Raw genomic sequence first — 24,906 nt, 5'->3', positions numbered from 1 at the left:
TTGTTTTTGCGGTGACCAATGGCGTGGCGGTGACTTTACCATAGACTTTTTTTTTTTTCTCTTTTGTCTGGCTTTACAAAGATTAGCCAATGTCAAGTTTGTAGTTATTTGTAACAAGTTAGTTAAACTATACAAGTATGGACCCCGTCCGTGCCGGCGCTCGCCGACATACGCACGGCACCCCCTAGAGCGCTATCCAGTCAGTTTTAACCAAAAAACACTACAAAAAGGCAGAGCACGCCCGCCAGCTAACACCAACACAGACGAAGTCCACCATAGACTTTACTCAAGATGATGAATCTTTGACTAAACTTGACTTTTGAGTTTTGACCATAGAGTAGGATGGTTTTGACTTTACTAGCCTGTTCTGTGGTTATGTTATTTATTTCAGGCTATTTAAATTTTAGTTAAATTACTATACCTATTTAATTAGAATTTTATCAAAATGTACAAAGGTTTTTCACGAATATGGACCGTTTACTGTATAGATAAACTACAGCCGTGCGTCACTCCATTTGTTACTAGTGTTTTAAATTCCCAAAGGGGCAAAGTGGGAAGTGTAGGTTATGTTTTCAAGCGAACCAAAAGACACGATAAAGGGAACCCCTCTGCTCTGTTTGTTCCCGTACCGGTTAAACCAAATCCGGATGACATTAATATAGGTGAAGAGTTCACAGGACGGTTAAAAAAGCAAGATTTGCTCAAAATATTGAATAAGTTTTATCAGAAGCCAGAGGTTAGAGTCTTGGCGGCTGAAAACGGTTTGGATGATCAATTATTGCATCAGTCTTTTTTATCCTTTAGAAGACACTGTTTGGAACATGATTTACCTCCAGACTTACACATTACAATAAGTGATATACTAGTAGGTAAGTGGTTCACAGTGTAAGTTTACTTACTTACCTACTATACATTAATATGTTTCCCATTTTAAAACCTTTCCTGTTATATATCATAAAAATATATTGATAAGTACATACCTAATCTATATTACGTAAAGGAAAAAATGACTGACTGACTGATCCATCAACGCACAGCTCAAACCACTGGGCGGATCTGGTGGAAATTTGATGTGCAGATAGCTTCTTCTTCTTCTTCTCTCTGGGCTGGTTTCCGCACTTAAACGTTTCCGTCTGTTGTGCGTGCGTTGCCCCTCCCCGCCGAAGTCTTCACTCCAGCCATCCAAGCTCGCTCCAGAAGCCAAGTAGACCGCCCAGGTTGCCGAGGGCTTCATGAAGTGAGGTTGGGGATCCCAGATGGCGTTCTCGATGTTCTGCTACGCTTGCACACTCCAGGAGCACGTGCGTCGGTGTTTCATCGACCTCCATGCAGGCCCTGCACAGAGGACTGTCGGTAACACCTATAACGAAAAGGTGTTTGTTTAGTGGGCTATGCCCTGTTATGAGTCCCACCACCTTCCTAAGTTTACCTTTGTCCAGGCGGAGTAGTTTGTTAGTTTGTCGTATATCTATGTTAGGGAAAGCCTCTTTGGCTTGCCTGCAGTCAGTTGCGTTTGCCCATAGATGAGAATGCTCTTTAAGTGTTAGTTCGTGTAACCAAGTTTTATACTCACTGAAGGGTATGGGTACCATAGGCTCTGGCCCTGTCACCTTCAGCGTCGTAGCCTTGCGTGCTAATGCGTCCGCTGCCTCGTTTCCCTGGTCCCCATCATGTCCTTTGACCCACCGTAGGGTGATGTCATTCGACATGGCGAGTGTTTCCAGAGCCTTGTGGCAGTCTTGTATGAGTTCAGAGGTTGTCGAAAATCTAGCCAAGGCTTTAAGAACAGCTTGGCTATCCGAGTTAATGTTTATCTTAAAATTTGTTACCTGTCGGTTTGCCATTGCTATGGCTGCAGTTGTAATGCCTACACACTCTGCTTGGAAGACAGAGTTGTCCTTACCGAGTGCGTGACTTATTCTCATGTTTAGTTCTTGGCAGTAGGCCCCTGCTCCTGTGCCAGTTTTTGTTTTGGATCCGTCGGTGTACACTTCTATTGCATCTTGTGTTGGCTTCGGATCTATGTTTATCTCTGGATTTATTCTATATGGTTTGTCCAGTATGTATTTTTTCCTGGTTCTATCGCATTTCCACTCCAGGCGTGGTTCTTTTGTTATGCTTTGCACTAGAATTTTAGTGTGCCTTGTGTTCTGTTCTTTCCACAGACCTGAGGTTTTCAGTCTCAAGGCTGCGAGCGTTGCTTCTTCTCTGACTTGTAAGTACAGGGGCGGGATCCCCAGTATAATTTCAAGTGCTGTTGTAGGTGTGGTACTCATGCAGCCTGTAATGGCGAGGCATGCTTGTCGTTGGAATTTCTGTAATTCATGCTGGGCGGTCGTAAGAAGAGTTCTCGGCCACCATATCAAGGCAGCATATGTTAGTGAGCTTCTTACTACCGTTAGGTATAACCATTTCATTATCTTTGGTTTGAGCCCCCATTTTTTCCCCAGCATGCGTTTGCATTGGTTTAGTATCGTAAGCGATTTATTAATTTTATCTTCTGTATGCCTTTTCCAGCTGAGCTTGCTGTCAAGAGTCACACCAAGGTACTTTACCTCAGTGGATAGTCTAAGGCTTGTGTTGAACAAAGTTGGTGGTTTGGTTAGCTCTATTTTCCTTTTGTTTGTGAACAGAATCATCTCTGTTTTCTTTGGATTTACAGTAAGTTCATTTTCATTGCACCATCTTTCGATTAAGCGCAATGCCCGTTGCATGACTTCATATAGTGTATTCTCTAGTTTGCCACTGATTAAGATGGTGAGATCATCAGCATAACCAATGGTGTAAAAACCGCTTGTATTTAGTTTGTTTATCAAGTCGTCAACTACAAGGTTCCACAAGATTGGTGATAGGACACCTCCTTGAGGGCAGCCTCTCGCTACTATACCTTTTGTGACTCCATTGATGTCTAGTTGTATGATTCTTAGTTCTAATAATGCTCTTATCCAGCTGCGTATAGTTCCTGGCGCCTTGTATCGTCCCAAGGCTCTGTCAATGCTATCAAAGGTTGTCTTGTCGAAAGCTCCTTCGATATCAATGAAGACACCCAGTGTTGATAGTTTGTTTTCTAGGTTGTGCTCAATTTTGCCAACAACGGAATGCAGAGCGGTTTCCGTTGATTTGCCAGTGCTGTAAGCATGTTGATGTGAGTGTAGGGGTATATGTCTTAAGGTTCCATCCCTGAGAGACCGATCAACCAGTCTTTCGAGAGTTTTCAATAGAAATGATGTAAGGCTGATAGGCCTGAAGGACTTTGGCAAAGTATAGTCACTCTTTCCAGGTTTTGGTAGAAAGACCACCTTTACTTCTCTCCAGGCTGTTGGGATATATTTATATGCTAAACAGGCCTTGTATATTATTTCCAGCCATGGTGTAAGTTGAGGTTTTCCCCATTGTAGAAGTGCAGGGAAAATGTTGTCGGTCCCCCCTGATTTAAAAGGGTGAAAGGTGTCAATAGCCCAGCTGATTCTATCTTGCGTGACTGTGTTGTTGGCAAGATCCCAATCCTCGTCTGTGGGATGGTTTCCTAGGTTGTGTACCCAGTCTGTTGAATCTACAATTCTACAGCCAGGGAAATGCGTTTCAATAAGCGTTTCGCTTATCTCTTTGTCATCCTTGGTGTACGTTCCGTCAGCTTTCTTCAGCGAACCGAGTGTGCGAGTGTTGTCGTCTGCTAGAATCTTACGTATGCGAGCTGCAGTGTCGTTCGACTCTATGCTTGTACAAAACTTTTGCCACGAGGTTTGTTCCTTTTCTCGGACGCGTTTGTTGTACTTGTATTGGGCTTCCTTGTAGTTGTCCCAATCTTGTTCTTGTCTGGTGTTTTTTGCTCTGTTGAAAAGATGTCTGAGGTTTCTCCTCATTCTTTCCAGATCAGGGCCCCACCAGCTGTTTTTTGACGGTCGGTTTGTGTTGATTTTCTTCAGGGGGCAAGCTTGTTCATAACTTGTCTTAATGTACTCCGTTAGTTTGTTAACGTTTTCTTCGATGTTGTTGATGTCATCGATGTCTTTAGGTTTTTTTGTACCTATCCGTTGCGTTAGCAAGGTTTTGTACTTTATCCTGTTGGTTTTCCTTGGGTTTCTCCTTGGTGCGTGTTGGGTTATCATCAGATCTAGCTCATAGCATATCCGCCTGTGGTCGGAGAGCGAAGGCTCGTCGCTGACATGCCAGTTCTTTACTTGGTCCGCAGCTCTGGTTGACGCTAAGGTTAGATCGATTATGGTTTGGTACCTACTCGACACGAAGGTCGGTTCAGTGCCTTTGTTAGTGATTGTTAGGTTGGTTGTTAGTAGAAAATCTATGAGATCCTCACCTCTTTTGTTGTTGGCTGTGCATCCCCACAGGTTGTGATGTGCGTTGCTATCGACAGAGATAATTAGATCTATGTCGTTGTCCTCACAGTGTGTTGTGAGGTCCACTAGTTCTCTTGTAGGTATTCGGCCTTCTATGGGCATGTAGAGTGAGGCTACGACCAGTGGCTTTGGTGGTAGACCCACGCCCTGTTGTATTCCGTTTTTTATTTTGACTGCTGTCAGATCTCTGGAACAGTATTGTGTTAGTAATGACGCTGTAATACAGCGTGGAATGTAAATGCATGTTCTTGGTACTTCGTCATTGCTGTGAGAATAGATCTTACCATTACAGCTTCCGAAACCGCATATGGTTTTACCCCTGACCCACGGCTCCTGGATCAGTGCGATGGTCTCGGCTTCAACCTCCAGCTGTTTTCGTAGTGTGGCCGTGGCGAGATGTTTGTGCTGGAGGTTGGTCTGAATTATTTTTATTGTTACGTCGCCCTCTATGCCGGTGGTTATTCGGCGGGGACGGTTGTGTCTTGAGCGTCGTGTGTCGCCTTATTCTCCCGCGGTTGTGTGTTGAAACGGGAGTCCGCTAGCACTTCCTCGATGTTGTCAAGGACAGTGCTCACGGAAGGCTCAGGTGTTCTTTGGGGGTGGCAGGTTGGCCCATCCACATCCATGGCCCCATCCGCATCAGTCTCCTCCCGAGTTTCAGGCGCTAAGCTATGCCCGGGCGGTACATCGCTTAGTCCTTCACTCGTGAAGAACCGGATGTAGATAGAGCCCGTGGAATAGGCGACCTTCCTGCCGCGCGCCATTATTATCGGCAGCTCCTCGTTGGGGATTCCTAGTATTAGGAACACCCCAGGAGGACTGCTGGTTGTTCGTCGGTAGCTGAACAGGGTCCACTGCGACACTCCATACCAAGGATTTTGGTGAGATAGGACCTGGTGCAGTTGGCCTATCTCCCCATCATAGTCCGGGACGTAGAGTCCCGACCTAACCCTAACTGGTATTTCGGTCTGGCGTATCACAGTCAACCCCGTTCCGCTTCTGGGCGATGTCAGTTTTGGCACCACGTTTGTGAGCCAGGTAAAGGCACGGTCGTCGTGACACCACATCTTCAGTACACCTTCACTGAGGAAGGCCTTGCCCTCAAACGCCGGGGCGTATCGGGTCTGGCCTGGTGCCAAGGGCTCGATACAGGCCGCGAAAATCGCCTTCTGTATCTGACCCTGTATTGTGTTTGCCTCTTCTTGCGTTAGGTCTACTCTAGGAGTGGTGGTAACAGCCACACTCAAGTGCGATTGGGCTGCCGTAGCATAGGAGCCCTTCGCATCTCGGGTGTGTCTGTTATCAGTTCGTGGGCGTTTGTGTTCCCCCCGGGGTGAGATTGTGTCGTCAAGTCGTTCTCCTTTTTTTAGTCTGACTCGATGATGTCCCGGGATTGTCCTGTCGGTCTTTTGTCGTCCCCCTGTTCCGCTTCCTAAACCGTGGGTGTGCCCGCGGTTTAGGTGGTTTAGTGGTCTTGGGAGCGTCTGTGTTTGTTGTACTAGTTTGTTTGGTGGTTGTTGTTGTTGTTGTTGTCATTGGGGGTCGAGCGGTGTTGGATCCGCCTGGGCCCGATGCGCCCCGCGCCTGGATTGGGTTCTCGTCGGGATCAGTGCGACCACCTTCGTTCCCCCTGTCCTTGGCTACGGTTTGCCCAGCCCTGACGGTGGTGGTGCTCGACTCACCCGAGGCATGTGGGTTGCGATCTGATGCCGATTCCTGCCCGTTCGCCTTTTCGCCTGCGGAACAGCCAGGGGTTGCGCTGGTGTCCACGACAGTCCGACCGCCACTTAGTGGGGGTCGTCCTGAGTTTTTACTTTTGCTTCCCCCGGCCAAGTTGCTGGCGTCCGCGGTTGGGCAGTCGGGTTCTTCCCGCTTCCCGCCTCCGTTTTCCCTACCGTCAGTCCGTTTGTTACTCGTTTTTTCCGTCTGTCCGTTAGCGTTGGTCGTAGTCTGTTTTCCTGTCCGTCTGTCTGTCCTGTTCCCCTTCTTTTTCTTCCGTTGTTTTGGGGCCACGAGCGTCCATGCGCTTGCGCTAGCAGGCGCAGGGATCACTGCGGCCAGGGAGGACATGTCCAAGTGGCTAGCTAAGGTCGTCGTTTCAAGGTTGAGCGGGTCTTTGCCCCCTCCTGATACGATGGGGCAGCCTGGGCCCTGGGCGCCGTCCGTGGACGTCGCCTGGGTGCCAGGGTGGGATTTGGGTGGTAAGCCGCTACCCACCAGGAGACTTGTACGTTTGTTGAGATCCGCCATTATTTGAGAAATATGTGTTAATTGTATAGTGTTTGTGTGTGTTTCTGTGTGTGGGTGAGTGTGGAGTGTGCTGGAATTTTAGGGTTATATTCAGGAATTGGGTGATTGGTTATTGGGTTTGGATTAGGATCTAGGGGAGCACGGGAAGAGGGTTTCTGGGACCCTGCTCGGGTGTTGGGGGTGGTACCCGAACAGTTCCTTCTTGTCCAGGGTCCTGGGGACACCGGCGATCCGCAACTCCGCCGACCCGCCCGGTTGCATGAAGGGTGCCTCGTATAGCTGAACTAGCGAATGTTCTGGTTGAAACCCAGATCATTAACTAGCTCTGCCACGCCGGGCAGATAGCTATTACGATGTAAGCATCCGCTGTAAAAGGACTTTTCAAAATTTAACCCATAAGGGGTTAAAATAGGGGTTTGAAAGAGGATGGTATTATTTATGTATCAGGTTAAAAAAATGACATCAAAATGACTGTCATTATCTTTTCATCCACAAAAATTATGCAACCATCTAAGTCTATTGTCTAATCAGTAATGGATAGTCTAAATATCTATCAAAACTTCACTATTGTATTAAAAACGTATGTTAAAGGTATGTAAATTATATTTATTTTTTAGGTGCTGGTCATGTTGATGATTTGTTTCCATACTTCCTTAGACACGCTAGACTTGCATTCCCACATCTTGACTGTTTAGATGACCTTAAAAAAATATCTGACTTAAGAACACCTGCTAGTTGGTAAGTTTATCTAACATTTATAAAACAGTTTTTAAAACAGAATTTTACAGCCAACCATGTAATTTTTTTCAAGATAATCAAGCACTTGACCACATTCACACCTGATGCAAAGTGATGATGTGGCCTAAGATGGGACGCCTTTACCTAAAAGATGCCTATTCACTCTTGTTTTAAAAATATACGTATTGTAATTGGTAGGAAACACAGATCGCGGAAGAGTATTCCAAAACATAGCCATGCATATGAGGAATGATGATGCAAAATTTTTCGTCCGTGTAGATGGAATGTCGACGACATAAGGATGAAAACTCGCCCGACAAATAATGAATCTTGTTTTTACAGGTATCCACAAGCTCGTAATATAAATAGAAAGATAATATTTCATGCAGGACCCACAAATTCAGGAAAGACCTACCATGCAATGGAAAGGTTCCTAACATCTAAGTCTGGTGTTTACTGCGGACCCCTTAAGTTGTTAGCTACCGAAATATACCACAAATCTAATTCTAAGGTAAGTTTATCAAGTATAACTTGATGCTTACGACTTTGTCTGTCTGTAATTAAGTTTATAGAAATGTTGTGGGAACCCTTTGATGTTCTGGGATGAAAAGTTCTTCTCCAGGATTCAAGCTGTCTGTACTAATTTTCGTCAAAATTGGTAAAACAGTTGAGCTGTGGAAAAGAAACAGACAGACACATAGATTCATATTTACAATATAAGTAATTGATAATATGGAAGTATGAATTAAAATAAAATCACAAAAATAAGAAAATCAAACATTTATTACGCAAAAAATTACAATTATAAGGAATTAGAATGTATGATAATTTGATTGAAAACATTTTTAAATTAAACTAAGTGGTGCTAATTAAGTTGTACACAATTCTCTATATTAAATAAATAGGCATGTCTGAAAATTGTGTAAGTTTTTCACAATGTTCTAGATGTAATACTACTTTTATGTGTATTTCCATTGAAGCAGAGCAGAAATAGAGATAAAAACAATTAGCAACAGTATGTTATTGTAAAACTTAAATAGCCTAGGCTATGTGTCTCCATGTTTAAATATATTTTGTCATGTTTATTTATATGTATTTTTAGGGCACCCCGTGTGACTTAATCACAGGGGAAGAGCGAAGGCATGCTTCACAATATACTATGCTAGTGGACAATAATGAAGACACTGAAATAGTTAAGGAAGAGTCATATTTGATAGATGAACCAGAATTGACACCCTCAAGACATGTGGCCTGCACTGTTGAAATGACTTCTTTGAATGAATTGTGTAAGTTTTGGGATAACTTGTAAGACTCTTAAGTATTCAAAAGGCATCATCCTTTCATTAGTAGTAGTATTTCTATTATGAATTATGTAAAATACAAGCATGTATTTATATATGTTTAATATAATACATAGTAAGAATATACTAGTACGAATCCCATGTGTTGTGAAGGTAACAACATTCTATAGGAAAAGGATAAAGAAAGTTTCCAATATGTGTTCAATATTTTTCTTGACTTTGGTTGAAAACTGGTTGGGTAATTAATTTGGTGCCCTTTTTTAAGATACTATTTACTGGATGAATTTTTAATAAATAAGTATTTGTGGAAGTACTTATTTGTAATTTAAATAAAAATTTACAGATGAAGTGGCAATCATTGATGAAATACAGATGATTGGTGACAGGGGCCGGGGTTGGGCCTGGACAAGAGCAGTATTAGGTAGGTACAATATTATTTTAATAATAATAAGATTATTAAAAGAAATCATGATATTTATTGTTACAGTTCTTGCAATTCACGAAGGCGAGTGAACTTTACTTGTGGTTACGTCGTATACATGGGCATTGCGTAAGTGTGCGTGCATTTCGGACCAATGAGTCGCGAGCAAGCACTCACAAACGCACACTTTTAGAGTACCTTACTTATACCGATATGACTTAAACACAAGCATGAGCCACTCGCCTTCGTGAATTGCAAGAACTGTATCTATTATTTGTTTCAATAAAACCATTAATTATTGCATCATACAATTCATTTTTAAGGTTTACAAGCAGAGGAATTACATTTGTGTGGTGAATCTGGCGCAATAAATTTAATAGAAGAAATATGTAATACTACAGGGGAAGAAATTGAGGTTAGTATTGATGCCATAAACCCATAAAGTAATTATGTGAAGTTTCTCTATTCTGCCTGAATACTTCCAGTATTTATGCCATTTTTCATTAAGTTATTGGAAAACTAGGGTTGATACATCGAAAACGATTAGTTTATATATTTATAAATTATAAAACGATATATTTTTAATCTCATACAGGGTACTCGGTTATACGAACCTTATATTAGTTACTTGTACAGAATTGAAGTTGTTCGATTTAAATAAAATCTATTTTTTTTTAGGTCAGATCATATAAAAGGCTGACGGAACTCAAAGTGGAAGACAGTGCCCTGGGCTCGCTGGACAAAGTGCGCGAGGGAGATTGTATAGTGTGTTTCAATAAGAACGACATTTACAGTGTAAGTCGAGCGATCGAACAGAGGTCAGTCCCTTGTCGAGGCAGGTATCCGATCATAGATACGATTTTATTTGCCCTTTTACAATGACCGCAAAACAGGTAGTCCAATCCAAAGTTATAATATGGAGGTTTTCGCAGGTCTTGCACAAATCTTGTAAATGTGTTTCAAATTTTCTGTAACTGTACTTTGCTTGTCAACCCTGGAATAAAGTTGGCATTACAAAATTTAACTAAACTGAGCTAACGAGTTTGGTGCAAGAGGGCCTAGGGATTAAATACACAAACCCAGCTGAGATCTGTTTTTTACAATGTCCAATCAAATACCTTGTGATCAGATTGGACTACTTTTTTTGCGCACACTACGTTATTTTAATAAAGCATGTCATAATATGATTCTTCTAGTTGATGCTCGCGACTTTGTTGCGTGGATTTAGGTTTGGGAACTCTAATTTCCTGGGACATAAAGTAGCCTATCTTCTCACCAGGTCTTAAACTAATCAAAATAACTATAAATAAAAGAAGAAGACTCCAACAACAACTTTCGCATTTATAATATTAGTATGACAGGATCAGCTGATGCTCGGACCTTCGTTTGCCTAGATTTAAGTTTTTCAGTTTCAGCAGTTGGGCCATGAAAAGATAACAGACAAACAACCACTTTCGCATTTATAACATTTAGTATGGATCTATGTTTGTGAGTTCGTATTGTGTGTTCGCGTATCGTTCGTCCCGACTGAATTGAAACTTTGTACTGTTGTTGTTGTTGTTGTTGGTACTCGCATGTACACAAAGTACGATTTGACTTAAGAATTCAAAGTAGGCAAGCGCGCTCCATCAGCTTAGGCTGAGATCTATAGAGCGCACTTTGACTTTGCTCAGACTTAAGGCACTGTTAAGACGAGACAGCGTTATACCGCTGGCATACATCTGTCTCGTTTTGACTGAAACTTAAGTCTAAGCAAAGTCAAAGTACGCTCTATAGATTTCAATATTAGGCTGCATCACTTGCCAGCAAGTCCGATTGCAGTCAAGTGGTATTCTTATAAATTGAAAAAAGGTGGTGTTCAAATCGAATTTTCTAGTCATTCTACGACCAAATACTAATAATTTTGCTTTTTTAGGGGTCATGAAGTGGCAGTAATATACGGCAGCTTACCGCCCGGAACAAAACTCGCTCAAGCCAATAAGTTTAATGACCCAGAGAGTTCTTGTAAAGTCATGGTGGCCACTGATGCTATAGGACTTGGTATCAATTTGTGAGTAATATTTTTGTATGAAGCCTACATTCAGTTTGCATTTTAAGGGTCGATTCACATTGATGCAGAGTTGATATGAATCAATGCAGCTATTTAAAATTTTACTTAGGATATTGATAGATAGATAGAAAACTTTACTGCGCACAAAATATGAAATAATGAAGATAAAACAAAGAAATTAAAAAGTAAAAACAATTGTATGCAAAGGCGGCTTTATTGCTCACAATCTTGATCTTTATTTCCACAATGTAAATGCATCTACCGAGAAAAACGACGATAAATCATTCTTGCTAGAATTGTATCTCTCTGGCTGTGGCTAATTCTGTTGTACACAATCTCTAAACTAAATTGACAGGTCTAAATATTATAATTCTATCCCTTTCTTAATGAACCTGCGGAAAAAGATAGCATTAGATTTAGACCTGTTTTAGTTTAATTTAGAGATTGTGCACAACTTTATGAATTCATTTTAGGAGTATACGAAGGATAATATTTTATTCGCTCATAAAGCCTGTAATCAACGAAGATGGTGACAAAGAAATGGACGTTATAAGCATATCGCAAGCGTTGCAGATTGCTGGTATGTAAAACGGTGTGTGTGTATAAGATTAACATTAATTATTTATTATTTAATTAATAAAGTAGTTGCCGTCTGCAAGTTAATTAATAAAAAAAAAGATTCCGACGAATTAAGAACCTCCTCCTTTTTTGGAAGTTAGTTAAAAAGTAGAAAGTAAACCAAATACATGTGGTGACGAAATGCTCACATGACTGAGCGAGTAAAACTTCGCTTCTGTCGGTCCTTCAACATGTAACAAAGAAAATTTTTCACCACCCAATAGGTGAAAAATTTAAAATAAAATTTATTTAAAAAAAACAAAACAATAGAATTAATTCCTTACTTTTACTTCCAGCTGACAAAATATATATATATAAAATGGATATAGGGAAAACCCTCGGGCGCCAGCCAGCTGGATAGAAATCTCCACAGATAGACTTGCCGAGGCCTGGACTTTTAATCGCAAGTCAGAGATTCGGTCCACCTAGCCGTGCTCTCTATTCCGGGACGCCAAATGTCCTCAAGAAATAAATATTGGTGAATAAAAATCAAAGAATTTAAAATTTATTATTAAAAATTAATTTATTAAATTTCTAAAGTTTTATACAAATTTTATTTATTAAAGAGGAAAAAAAAAATATGACAATTTATAATAGGTATCGCCCCTTTGTTCTTGTCTTAATTTTATATGTCATATATATAGATACAATGATCAAAAATAAACAAACTTATAGTACCTGGGCCACATGGCCACACACTAGGTTATAAAAAATAAAGTCCAAATTATCACAAAATTTGTTAAAATAGAGAATAAGCTAGGCACATGTCGAATATCTAACTAATTCCACAGGCCGAAAACTGCATTCCATCACACCAATTCCGGGATGGAATCCGATATAAAACGTAACATGTACGATCCAAAATGAAATTTACGGGAAAATCCTCATGATAAATGCTCAAATGAGGCGTTAAATGATAACAATCTAGGATCAACGAAGATCTAGGATCAACGATCTAGGATCAACGAAGATCTAGGATCAACGGCTGTAACAAGGAAATGTTAGGTTAAAATTTTCATTCATTTTCTTGTTGGAAAATTCAATGTTCTAATGGCGAGATTGGGTAGAAAAATGAACACTTACCGCTAAAAGCGCCGTGTCCTACCACTCTATAGCCCTCTGGCCCATAAATATGTATTATACTTATTTAGTTTAACTTTCACATTTTAAAAATTAATAATTGACGAGCAAATGTTTGCGTGTCTATGTAGGAAGAAAAAGTGAACCTTCAAAATGGCCACCGAAAGATGCCAACTTCATTCGGTAAACGAGCTGTCAAAAATGTTACTAGTTTTTTTTTTTCCAATATGAAAGAAGGTTTGACAGATCGTTGAATTACATTCCCAAACGTCACGCCTTAGAAACGTCATGGTGAAGTTTGGGACACTGACATATGACATATAAAAAGTCTACAAACAGATTTCAGGTTATGTTAATAAAAATACGCGATCTAAATAAAGGATGTAACGGGACCGCTAAGGTACACGTTACAATTTCCCCTTTCTAGAGAAAAGAAAAAAAAACCTTTTTTTTTTCTTTACCCTAAACAATTCTATAAGACAAAACAAAGGGAACTACCAAACAAAAGGAAAGTTAAATATCTAAATTTATGTAAGCCAAGACAACCAAATAATCATTAATAAATACAGATTGAGAAGCAATCCATTAAAACAAAATTCCTAAACTAGATTTGCATAGTATTGGTATACTACTGTCCAAGACACTAGCATCAACGCTGTGAAATGGCAAACCAAACTAGCGAAGAAGGGAAGAAAACTTTCTAAAGAGTGTGTGATTAGGATTGGTATACTACTGACCAAGACACTAAGCATCAACGCCGTGAAATGGCAAACCAACCTAACACAACATAAGCCAAAATAAAAAGAGTCTAGAGTTAGTATGCAACTGATCAATCCACTGAGGCACCCTCGCCGCGTATTGACGAACTAACCTAGCTAAGGGGTTTTCGGAATGGTATGCAACCGAACAAAGCACTCAGGCACCCTCGCCGCGCATTGTCGAACCATCCAAAATAAAGATGCGCTACAAAAGAGCAACACCTAAAACATCGTCCTGCCTAAAGCAAGGACCTAGCGAACATGTCCACATGTGTGAGACAAGGCCAAGGATGAGTACTAAAGACCCACATAGAAAAAAATATATACATCTACTTGCCCGATAAAACAGACACAAGCAGGAGGATAACATGGAGCATGTGCCAACCATGATCCCACAAAAGATCTGTACATATTTACAAAACTACCTGACTGACTATAGCAGAACAAGCAGGAGGATAATACGGGGCATGTGCTAAACCGTAATCCCTTAAAAGAAAACTATACATATTTACAACAAAATTAGGTAATACGGTGCAAACAAAGGCAAAACCGCAACCAAAAATGAGTTCTTCAAGAGCCTGGTAAAACGAAGCAACTGCATAACCGCTACCAAAAGATCTCTTATAAACAGAACTATAAAATCAAAAATATACAATATATACAAAAAGGAGAGGTAATGCGGAGCAACTGCGTAGCCGCAACCTACAAATCGGTAGGACTGACAAAGGAGCCAAATAAAAAAATCCTACACAAAATAATAATGAGTCCTTATTGTGTTAGCTTCTGCTAGATTCTTTTCCTGTTAAAATTAATTTTAAGTTTTAATTTTGTCAAATTTTAAGAATATCTTTTATATGGTATCTACCTGTACTATTTTTTTCCAAATCTTTTAATAAATATACATTATCTGAAATTTTCTTTATTATTTTACATTTAACAAATTTAGGGGCTAATTTTGCGGAAAAGAAAGAAGCAGCATTGGATTGCACAAAGTTGCGCCTCCAAACTGTGTCTCCAACACAATAAGAAATGCTTTTTCTTCCTTCATTGTAGTATTTGGCATTTCGTCTATATGACTTGGCCAGATTACTAACAGTTTTATCAAAAATATTACTCAAAGTAAGAAGTGCGTCCGAATAATCTGAACGACTACCAATAGTTAACTCTGAAGGGTCAGAGATAGAATAAAATTTATGTAAGGATCCATCAAGGAAAACTTCCCTACCAAACATAAGAAAATTAGGTGTGTATCCTGTAACTAAATTAATAGTGCCATTAATAGCTGCCTGAACATGGGGTAAATATTTAGACCACGTTCTATGGTCACTTTCAACATAGCATGCTAAGCAAGTCTCAATAGTTTTGTTAAAGCGTTCTACTGGATTATTCTGAGGGGTATATAAAGTGTTATAAAATACTTTTGGAATATTATATTCTTTAGCAAAACATTTAAAAGCTTTGGATGTCATCTGGACACCATTGTCAACGATGCAAATTTTTGGGACACCGTATTTTAAGAAGACTTCTTTTTGTAGTAAGTTTATTATGGTCCTTGTAGTTGCTCTACGCATGGGTAAGATCCAACAGAATTTTGAAAAAACATCTACCACCGTAAGTATATAAACACATCCAGAATAAGATTTTGGCAATGGACCTACAATATCGATGGACAGCATTGTCATAGGGCGATCGACCAACTTAGGATTAGACATAAGACCTAAAGGAGCTGAAGTGGAATGTTTATATGCTTTGCATTTATCGCATCTATTTATATAATCCTTAACATCTTTAAACATTTTAGGCCAAAAGTAATGCATTCGCAATTTTCCAATAGTTTTATGTATACCAAAATGACCAGAATTCAAATCATCATGATTATTTCTAATAGTTTCCAAAATGTTTTCTCTAGGTATTACTATTTTCCAAGCTAAATTTCTATTCAAAAGGGATTTAGACTTTACATATTTATATAAGGTATCGTTATCTACTTTATAGGTTTTAAATTTAGAAGGATGTTTCTGACATTCTACAAAAATTTTAGAATACCATGGATCATGGATATCCTCTGGACATGATACAATTTCAGCAATTTCTATACGAGATAAAGCATCAGGGACTGTATGACTACTACCTTTTTTATGAATAATATTAAATTTATACTGTGACAAACGAGTGGACCATCTAGCTAACCTACCAGAGGGGTTAGTTAAATTCATCAACCATTTTAAACTAGCATGATCAGTGACTACTGTAAATTCAGTACCTTCTACGTAGGGTCGAAAATGTTCTATGGACAACAAAACAGCTAAAAGTTCTCTTTCAGTAACACTATAATTCTGCTCAGCTTTAGACAATAATTTAGAAAAGTAAGCAATAGGATGTTGTTGACCTGAGTCATCATCTTGCATCAAGACGCTACCAATTGCATAACCACTGGCATCACAATGTATAGAAAAGGGTTTTTCAAAGTTAGGGCATTGTAAAACTGGGGCGGTCACTAAAGCATTTTTAAGATAATCGAAAGACTTTTGTGCATCATCATTCCAAGTAAAGGTAGTTTTAACATTTCTTTTACTGCTAGTCAATTTAGTCAAAGGAGCTACATAGTGAGAAAAGTTTGGAATAAATTTCCTATAGTAAGAACACATACCAATAAAACTTCTAACATTTTTAATAGACTTAGGTTGAGGATAATTTTTAATTATTTCTAATTTTTCAGGATCAGTATGTAAACCATCTTTATCTACAATATATCCAAGATATTTAAGTTTTTCTTTGCAAAATTCAGATTTACTTAGGTTAATTGTAAGTCCAGAATCTTTTAATCTTTGATATACTTTATCCAACAATGCTAAATGACTTTCAAAATCTTTTGAAACTAAAATAATATCATCTAGATAACAGAAAAGTTTGTTATCAAACTCTGGTCCAAACAAACGATCAGAAAGTCTTTGTAATTCGGCGGGCGCATTTGTCACACCAAATGGCATCCTAACGAATTCAAATAGACCACGACCTGGGACTACAAACGCTGTCTTTTCTCTAGAAGATTCTTCTAACATAATTTGATAAAAAGCCTTAGAGAGATCAATAGAGCTAAGGAATTTAGCATCCCTAAGGTTTACTAATATTCTAGAAATATAAGGTAAAGGGTAAGAATCTCGAACAGTTACAGAATTCAACTTCCTGGAATCTAAACAAACTCTAAGACTACCATCTTTTTTAGTCACCATAACCAACGGACTACTCCATGGCGATCTAGAGGGTTGAATAATACCTTCCGCTAACATTTTATCGATTTCTGAATTTAAAGCTTTTAATTTAGCAGGACTTAATGAATAATAACGTTGTTTAATAGGTTCACCAAAAGTTACAATTTTATGTTGGACTAAATCTGTTTTTCCCAAACCTTTTTGTTCATAAGAAATATTTTCAAAGGATTGAGTTACTTTATTTAATCTAAGTTTCTCTTCGACAGATAGACTAGACGCTGGGGTAATTGATGAAATTTCAAAAGGGGAATCATTCTCTATACAATTAATAATAGAAATTTCCTTTTTCAATTTGGACAAAATGTCAAAGTTAATCCAAAAATCAATGCCAAGAATGACGTCACTGGTAAATGAAGGAATGACTGCAAACTTACACTGCCTGATTCTTTTAGCACACCTGATGGGCAATTCCATGCAACCGATTACTTTTTGGTGCTTTCCATCAGCTGTAGCAGCAGAGAAGGATGAAGGTGTCATGTCAAATCCCATTTTTTGAAATAATAAGTGAGAGTTATTACCTAAAACACTTATCTGGGCTCCACTGTCCATTAAGCCTAGGAATTCTCTACCTCTCACAGAGAATGCTAAGTAAGGGCGATTATCAGAATCCTTAAATTGCAATAGGGAAGCTACTTGCATCATTAAATTACAATTATTACTATTTACATGTAGTGGGTTTTTAGAAAAATATTCAAAGTCTTCTGTCGTCGTGCACCTGTCATTTTCTGAAGAAAACCGGCCACGGCGACGCCTATTTAGTTTTTTGGCTCCGTTTCTAACAAAGAAATGGCCTTTTTAGGTGGGTGGCATTTTGGGCAATCTTTTGTGGTCACATCCGGGTATTTGCATTGGAAGCAAAGCTTTCCAGGGTAAACAGGACAATTCAAAAATATGTGATCACTACCGTTACATTTTTTGCATATAATTTTCTGGTTTTGAAAAACATTGGGTTTAATTTTTGAATTACTGCCAGACGGTACACTAATTTCCTTTTTTATGCTTGTCGTAGGGGTATTATAATCATGAGAAGATTTTAAACTAGTTTTATATGACTCAATTTCTTTTCCCAATTGAATTAATTCATTCAATGATAAAATTCCTCGTCCAATTAAGTGGTAAGAGTACTGAGGAAGCATGTTATGTTTAACAATGTCCAACAAAGTTGTTTCTAGTAAAGGGTTTTGCAATTTGGCAGACATGTCCATCAACTCTACTATAAACTCTGATAAACTTTCAGATTGTTTCTGTCTACGGGTCCTAATTTGATATTCTAATTGATAATTGAAATCTCTGGGGGTAAAGTGATCTAAAAACTCTAATTTAAAATGAGACCAGTTATTTAAGTATGGTTTTCTGGCACGAAACCATTTAAGAGCAACATCAGTCAATAGAACTGGTAATGCTGAGAGACATTGTTCATCTGTAAAACCTTTCACCGGTTTTAACTCTTCGATGCGGGTTAAAAATTCTATCGGGCAGGTCTTTCCGTTAAATGTTAAGTTAAGCTTCGAGAAGTCAAAACGCTTGTTCACATAGTAATTACTCACAGTTTGATGAGACAAGTGGCTATGATCGTTCCTAGACATGGTCGGTGTATCATGATCTAAAGTTATCATGTGGTCGGGGTCAACGGACACATTTTCAGGTTTATCATCCATTTTTGCTGATATTGTATATAACAAAAATGTATATAAGCCTCAAAATAAACTACGCTTATTAACTTATGCGAGCACACTTAAATTAGCTATGCTAAAACAAACATCTTAGTATCTAGGCATACAATAAAAAAAATAAGTTACAAGAATACAATACACCTTAAAATATTACAAAAAATACAAATTAAGACAAGAACGAGAACAATTAAAATATTTATTCACCAATACTATGAGAATCAACACAACTAGGTTCCCAAATAAAAATCAGTCCCTGTTCGGGCGCCAATTGTAACAAAGAAAATTTTTCACCACCCAATAGGTGAAAAATTTAAAATAAAATTTATTTAAAAAAAACAAAACAATAGAATTAATTCCTTACTTTTACTTCCAGCTGACAAAATATATATATATAAAATGGATATAGGGAAAACCCTCGGGCGCCAGCCAGCTGGATAGAAATCTCCACAGATAGACTTGCCGAGGCCTGGACTTTTAATCGCAAGTCAGAGATTCGGTCCACCTAGCCGTGCTCTCTATTCCGGGACGCCAAATGTCCTCAAGAAATAAATATTGGTGAATAAAAATCAAAGAATTTAAAATTTATTATTAAAAATTAATTTATTAAATTTCTAAAGTTTTATACAAATTTTATTTATTAAAGAGGAAAAAAAAAATATGACAATTTATAATAGGTATCGCCCCTTTGTTCTTGTCTTAATTTTATATGTCATATATATAGATACAATGATCAAAAATAAACAAACTTATAGTACCTGGGCCACATGGCCACACACTAGGTTATAAAAAATAAAGTCCAAATTATCACAAAATTTGTTAAAATAGAGAATAAGCTAGGCACATGTCGAATATCTAACTAATTCCACAGGCCGAAAACTGCATTCCATCACACCAATTCCGGGATGGAATCCGATATAAAACGTAACATGTACGATCCAAAATGAAATTTACGGGAAAATCCTCATGATAAATGCTCAAATGAGGCGTTAAATGATAACAATCTAGGATCAACGAAGATCTAGGATCAACGATCTAGGATCAACGAAGATCTAGGATCAACGGCTGTAACAAGGAAATGTTAGGTTAAAATTTTCATTCATTTTCTTGTTGGAAAATTCAATGTTCTAATGGCGAGATTGGGTAGAAAAATGAACACTTACCGCTAAAAGCGCCGTGTCCTACCACTCTATAGCCCTCTGGCCCATAAATATGTATTATACTTATTTAGTTTAACTTTCACATTTTAAAAATTAATAATTGACGAGCAAATGTTTGCGTGTCTATGTAGGAAGAAAAAGTGAACCTTCAAAATGGCCACCGGAAGATGCCAACTTCATTCGGTAAACGAGCTGTCAAAAATGTTACTAGTTTTTTTTTTTCCAATATGAAAGAAGGTTTGACAGATCGTTGAATTACATTCCCAAACGTCACGCCTTAGAAACGTCATGGTGAAGTTTGGGACACTGACATATGACATATAAAAAGTCTACAAACAGATTTCAGGTTATGTTAATAAAAATACGCGATCTAAATAAAGGATGTAACGGGACCGCTAAGGTACACGTTACAAACATCATGGCTACTTTATCATTTACCTTGAATTTTGAAACAAAGCTTTTTAGGGTCGTTTGGGATGGGGACCTGGTATGAACTATAAAGTGAATCAAACTTTAGAGCCTCAACAGCTCAACGGTTAAGAAGCGGACTGAAACCGAAAGGTTGGTGGATCAAAACCCAGCCGTTGCACTACTGTCGTACCTACTCCTAGCACAAAATTTACGCTTAATTGGAGGGGAAAGGAAAGAGAAAGGAACCGCATATAATGTAACACTTCTGCCGGGTGCCCCGCACACCAAAAGTCAAAAGCCAAAATCATTTATTCAAAATAGGTACTATTGTACTTTCTACTTCTACTACCTGTACGATTTGTTAGATTTAAAAGATGATATAGTGGTGATAATTAATTATGTAAACTAAAGCTACGAGGGTTCCAAACGCGCCCAAGTCTGTGGTACCTTACACCTTTTTATCATTTCCCAGGTAGAGCCGGTAGATACGGCAGCGCTTGGGAGACGGGTTTCGTTACCACATACAAACCAGAAGACCTCGCGACTCTAAAGACTTTACTGTCGCAGCCTCCTGACCCCATAACTCAGGCGGGCTTGCATCCCACAGCAGAACAGATGGAGCTGTATGCCTACCACTTACCACACGCCACTCTCAGTAGCTTAATGGTAAGAATAGAATAGACATTTGAATAAATTTTGATTCAAGTAAACTTTTACAAGTGCTTTTGAATCGTCATAATAATTTACCACTGGTTCGGAATCCCATCAATGCCTGAACGTGTAGTATAGTAATGTTCTTAGCCTTTTTTTCTAGTTGATGCCTGTGACTTCATTCACGTGGGTATAGGTTTAAAAATCCAGAGGGAACTCTTAGATTTTCCGGGATAAAAAGTAGCTTATCTGTTAATCTAGGGTATAATCCAAAGGAAGTGGCCAGAATCAGAACCGGAAATAGATTTTCAAACTTTTTATTGAAATATGAAATGTTTATATTATAAAAAACCGTGAAAAATATTTTTTTTCATTATAAATAAAATTCTATTTAAGGGAAAGAAAAAATATAAAATTTATAGAATATGAAATCCTATTTTGCGTGAAAGAATAACAAACAGACACACACACACGCACGCACGCACGCACATAAACTACCGCCTTTATAATAGTCGTCTATCAAATGTATCCAGAATTAATCTTATTCACAGGACATATTCGTCCACCTGTGCACAGTGGACGACTCGCTGTATTTCATGTGCAATACCGAAGGCTTCAAGTTCCTGGCGGAGATGATCCAACACGTGCCTTTGCCGCTACGGGCACGGTACGTGTTCTGTTGCGCGCCCATCAACAATAAGCTGCCTTTTGTGTGCGCTACGTTCCTCAAGGTAAGATAATACAGGTGGGGTGTGGGGTGGGATTTTAGGATAGGTACGGTTGGCCTCAGAATTCGAGTAGCAATTCCGCGAAACTATTGCATCAAAAACCTGTCGCACTTATGACCTTTTTCTATAAACACGCCACACACACCTAACGCATGTGCATAACCGTGCCTGTAACTGGATAATGCTGCATGCGTTAGGATGCCGCTGCATTGCTGCTGACAAGGTGTAACTAGAACGCTAGCAAAAACAAAAACAGCTGATAGAAATGATGATTATTGGTAAGGTACCACTAAACACACTCAAAAAGAATAATAAAAAAATCCTGTATTTTTAAAAGTTACCAATATATTGCAAATAAAACATCTGAATGATGTGATGCTAGGTCAGTGGGTCAACGTACGTTACGTAAATAGGTCACTCAGAGTCAATGCTGCGTCGTAGGTGGGGCACTGACCCGAGTTTTGTACGCTATATATTGCGGTTGTGAAAAATAGTAAATCATTAAAGCTAGAAGATACATTGGCGAAGTGCATTGTGCTGGGTTGGCACTACAATAAGCCAGTCAATCAAGAGAAGAAGAAGAAAGCTACGCGATAAGACATATGGTTACTGGCATTGGATTGAATTTAGGTAGTATAATAATAACCTTAAGTTTTTGCTAGCGTTCTGATTACACCTTGTATGCCAACGCGCGCATCGATTCTACTGCGTCTCCATCCGCACTGGTGCGCTCCGATATTATAATCTCAACCTTAACCTGCTTGACTCAATGTGACGATGGCGACCTTAACTTCTTTCTAGATGGTGCGTCAGTACAGCAGGAACGAGCCCATAACTCGGAACTGGATGTGCAACGTAGTGGACTGGCCGCTGCCGCCGCCCAAAACCATCATGGACCTCGTACACTTAGAGGCTGTGTTCGACGTGCTAGAGTTGTATCTGTGGCTCAGGTAAATAGTAAAAGTAACCCCTACTTCTATTTAACAATCAAAACCCATTAAAATACAATAATAACCTTGAATGAATGAAGCAAAACCCTGAGGAATTTATAAATGTTTTTTTTTTTTAAATTAGTGCCTGGTGTAGACTAGTGCCTGGCTGAAATCAGACCTGCTAGCAAGTGATGATGCAGCCTAAGATGGAGCGCGCTTACTTAGAAGTTGCCTATTCACTCTTGACTTGATGGTACCAATGACATGACAACAAGCAAATAAATAAATTGAATTGAATTGAAGGTGGTAGGGAAAACTGATGCGGGAAATGTAAAATGTAATATTTTGTCCTCAGTTATAGATTTCCAGACATGTTTCCCGATGTTAAATTAGTACGAGAGATGGAAATTGGTTTGGACGCTATCATTCAGCAAGGAATATTCCAAATTACCAGGTAAGCAATTAATTCTACGTATATGACAGTTCACGACAGTTGAGGAACTTGTAACAAAACGTTGAGGCTTCGACGTCACTGGCAGGCGTCAAATGTTACCTATATTTGACGCTAAGTAGTTTCACGTCACCCATAGCCTAATATTTGACAATCGTCGATTCAGGATCAAACCGAGAGTTCCCTCACTCTAGTTCTTCCTGTTTTAGATACCGAATTAATTTTTCTAGGTAGTCGTTACTCGTTTATTCGTCGTAAAACGAGGTTTCATGTTTAAAATAAAACAAGTATAGCAGTTTTTGATCTGAGGCGAGTTGAGCCGCCTTATTAGTACTTAAAAGTTGCTATATAATAGACGATTTCATACCTATAGTATGCTCGCTTTGGTGTATAATAAACAATAATACAATATCTGAATATATGAAACGAAAAGGTGACCAACTGACTGACTATCTATCAACGTACAGCTCAAACCACTGGACAGATCGGGCTGAAATTTAGCATGAGGATAGCTTGATATTATAACATACATCCGCTAAGAAAGGATTTATATAAACAAGTTTCGAATGTGTTCTCAATGAGGTTATTTTTCTCATTGTTGTTTTTGATAATATGCTTCCAGCCTAACAGATAAACTTATTTGTTTTAGATTATTGCGAAACTCAGAACAAGTACTCCGTAGCGATGTAGACATGTCTGAAATGGGCAAAAGAAAGGCGGGGAAACTGCACGCACCATCCAAAGACGACGAACCTAAGGGGAAACTTTCAGAGATGCTTGTTGCTAAGGTGAGTTTAATTTATTTTTATTTTTGGGGTTCCAACGGGACCCTATTACTAAGTCTCCGCTGTCCGCCCGCCCGTCTGTCTGTCAGTGGGCTGCATCTCGTGAACTCGTGAATGTGTTCAGAAGCTATAAAATTTAAAAATGGCTGCCATGAAAACTACAAAAAATTAAAAAGAGTTAATTCTTTTACGATGGAACCCTTCGTGTGTGAGATTTGCACTTGGCTGGTTTTTATTAATTACTACTGTAGATACCTGAGTGAAAATGATTGTTCACCTGAATTCTTGTTGTTGCAGGGATTAATAACTCCACAAATGCTAAAAAAATTACAACAAGAACTCAGCACAGAGAAAAACGATAGAAAAACAAAAGGGGGTAGAAATAGAAGGAAATAATTTTAAATTTAAATTAGTTACTAGATGAATTTATTTTTTGTGATCATTTTGGTGTATGCAAAGAGTGAATGTGTAATAAAGAATATCAGTTATATGGTTTTTTTATTTGTTGAATTGAAAAATCCTAGTATTGTATAGATAGTCATAGTCATTTATTATTCATAATATACATTATACGCCACTTACAAATCAAATATTTTTTTTCTTAAGACATGCTGTCCTAGTAGTTTTTGAGTTATCGTCGAAAACGTAGGAATTTTCAAAATGATGTTTCTTAAAAAATGCTACGTAAGACCAAGGTTTAAAGTTAGTTTTTAGTTTGGTCCATTTGGCATTCATTTTTAAAACTATATACACTTTTGAAAATCTGTCCTTTTTTGGCTATAGCTCAAAAAATACTTTTTGCATTTAACTGCTTTTTACAAATTGGACGGCTGTGTGGGTAGTTCTTCCACTTGGACTAACGACTCAAATTAGTGAGGGATCCTTTGAATATGAGCGAACCACGCCTTCGTGGTTCGCTCATAGTGTGGATATACCTACAAGGTGACCATGTCCAGCTGGGACGACGAAATAAAATATAACATAGGGATTTAGGGTAGGATTTAAACCTACAACCCTCTGGTGATCACAACTGATTCTATATAGTCTATGATATTAATTCGATCGAATAAATACCAATACATATTACACTTTACCGTACCTACCATATTAAGGCACGAGGGGAAGACAATGAATAATAATAATTATCGAGAGTGTAGGTATATTTTCTTAATTTAAATTTATAAATAAAATTAAGTTATCTTTTGTGTATTTTAATAGCTTGAAAAGTATTTTCAGTAACCTATTACAAATAAAATCACTAACTACTTAAGCAAT

General features: G+C 38.5%; 1 protein-coding gene and 1 long non-coding RNA gene across 2 annotated transcripts; one reads left to right on the top strand and one right to left on the bottom strand.

Moving 5' to 3' along the window:
* The first annotated feature begins 359 nt into the window (after positions 1-359).
* On the top strand, positions 360-24,119 carry LOC123866420 (ATP-dependent RNA helicase SUV3 homolog, mitochondrial). The gene is made up of 15 exons (XM_045907979.1): positions 360-869; positions 7,223-7,343; positions 7,686-7,854; positions 8,446-8,629; positions 8,988-9,065; positions 9,389-9,480; positions 9,744-9,883; positions 10,981-11,115; positions 11,589-11,695; positions 20,557-20,750; positions 21,287-21,466; positions 22,265-22,413; positions 22,751-22,849; positions 23,496-23,634; positions 23,929-24,119. The coding sequence occupies exons 1-15, from the start codon at positions 446-448 to the stop codon at positions 24,025-24,027; spliced, it is 2,310 nt and encodes a 769-aa protein (XP_045763935.1). The 5' UTR covers positions 360-445; the 3' UTR covers positions 24,028-24,119.
* On the bottom strand, positions 9,126-24,719 carry LOC123866455. The gene is made up of 4 exons (XR_006796196.1): positions 24,706-24,719; positions 20,802-20,806; positions 19,992-20,002; positions 9,126-9,332 (listed from the first exon to the last, which is right to left on the bottom strand). It is a non-coding gene; the product is annotated as an uncharacterized LOC123866455 (long non-coding RNA).
* Positions 24,720-24,906: the final 187 nt, after the last annotated feature.

The sequence above is a fragment of the Maniola jurtina genome, chromosome 6 (assembly GCF_905333055.1).
Source record: "Maniola jurtina chromosome 6, ilManJurt1.1, whole genome shotgun sequence".
NCBI lineage: Eukaryota > Metazoa > Arthropoda > Insecta > Lepidoptera > Nymphalidae > Maniola > Maniola jurtina.
The sequence above is the reverse complement of the archived record's forward strand: the minus strand, read 5'-3'. Positions and strand labels throughout refer to the sequence as shown.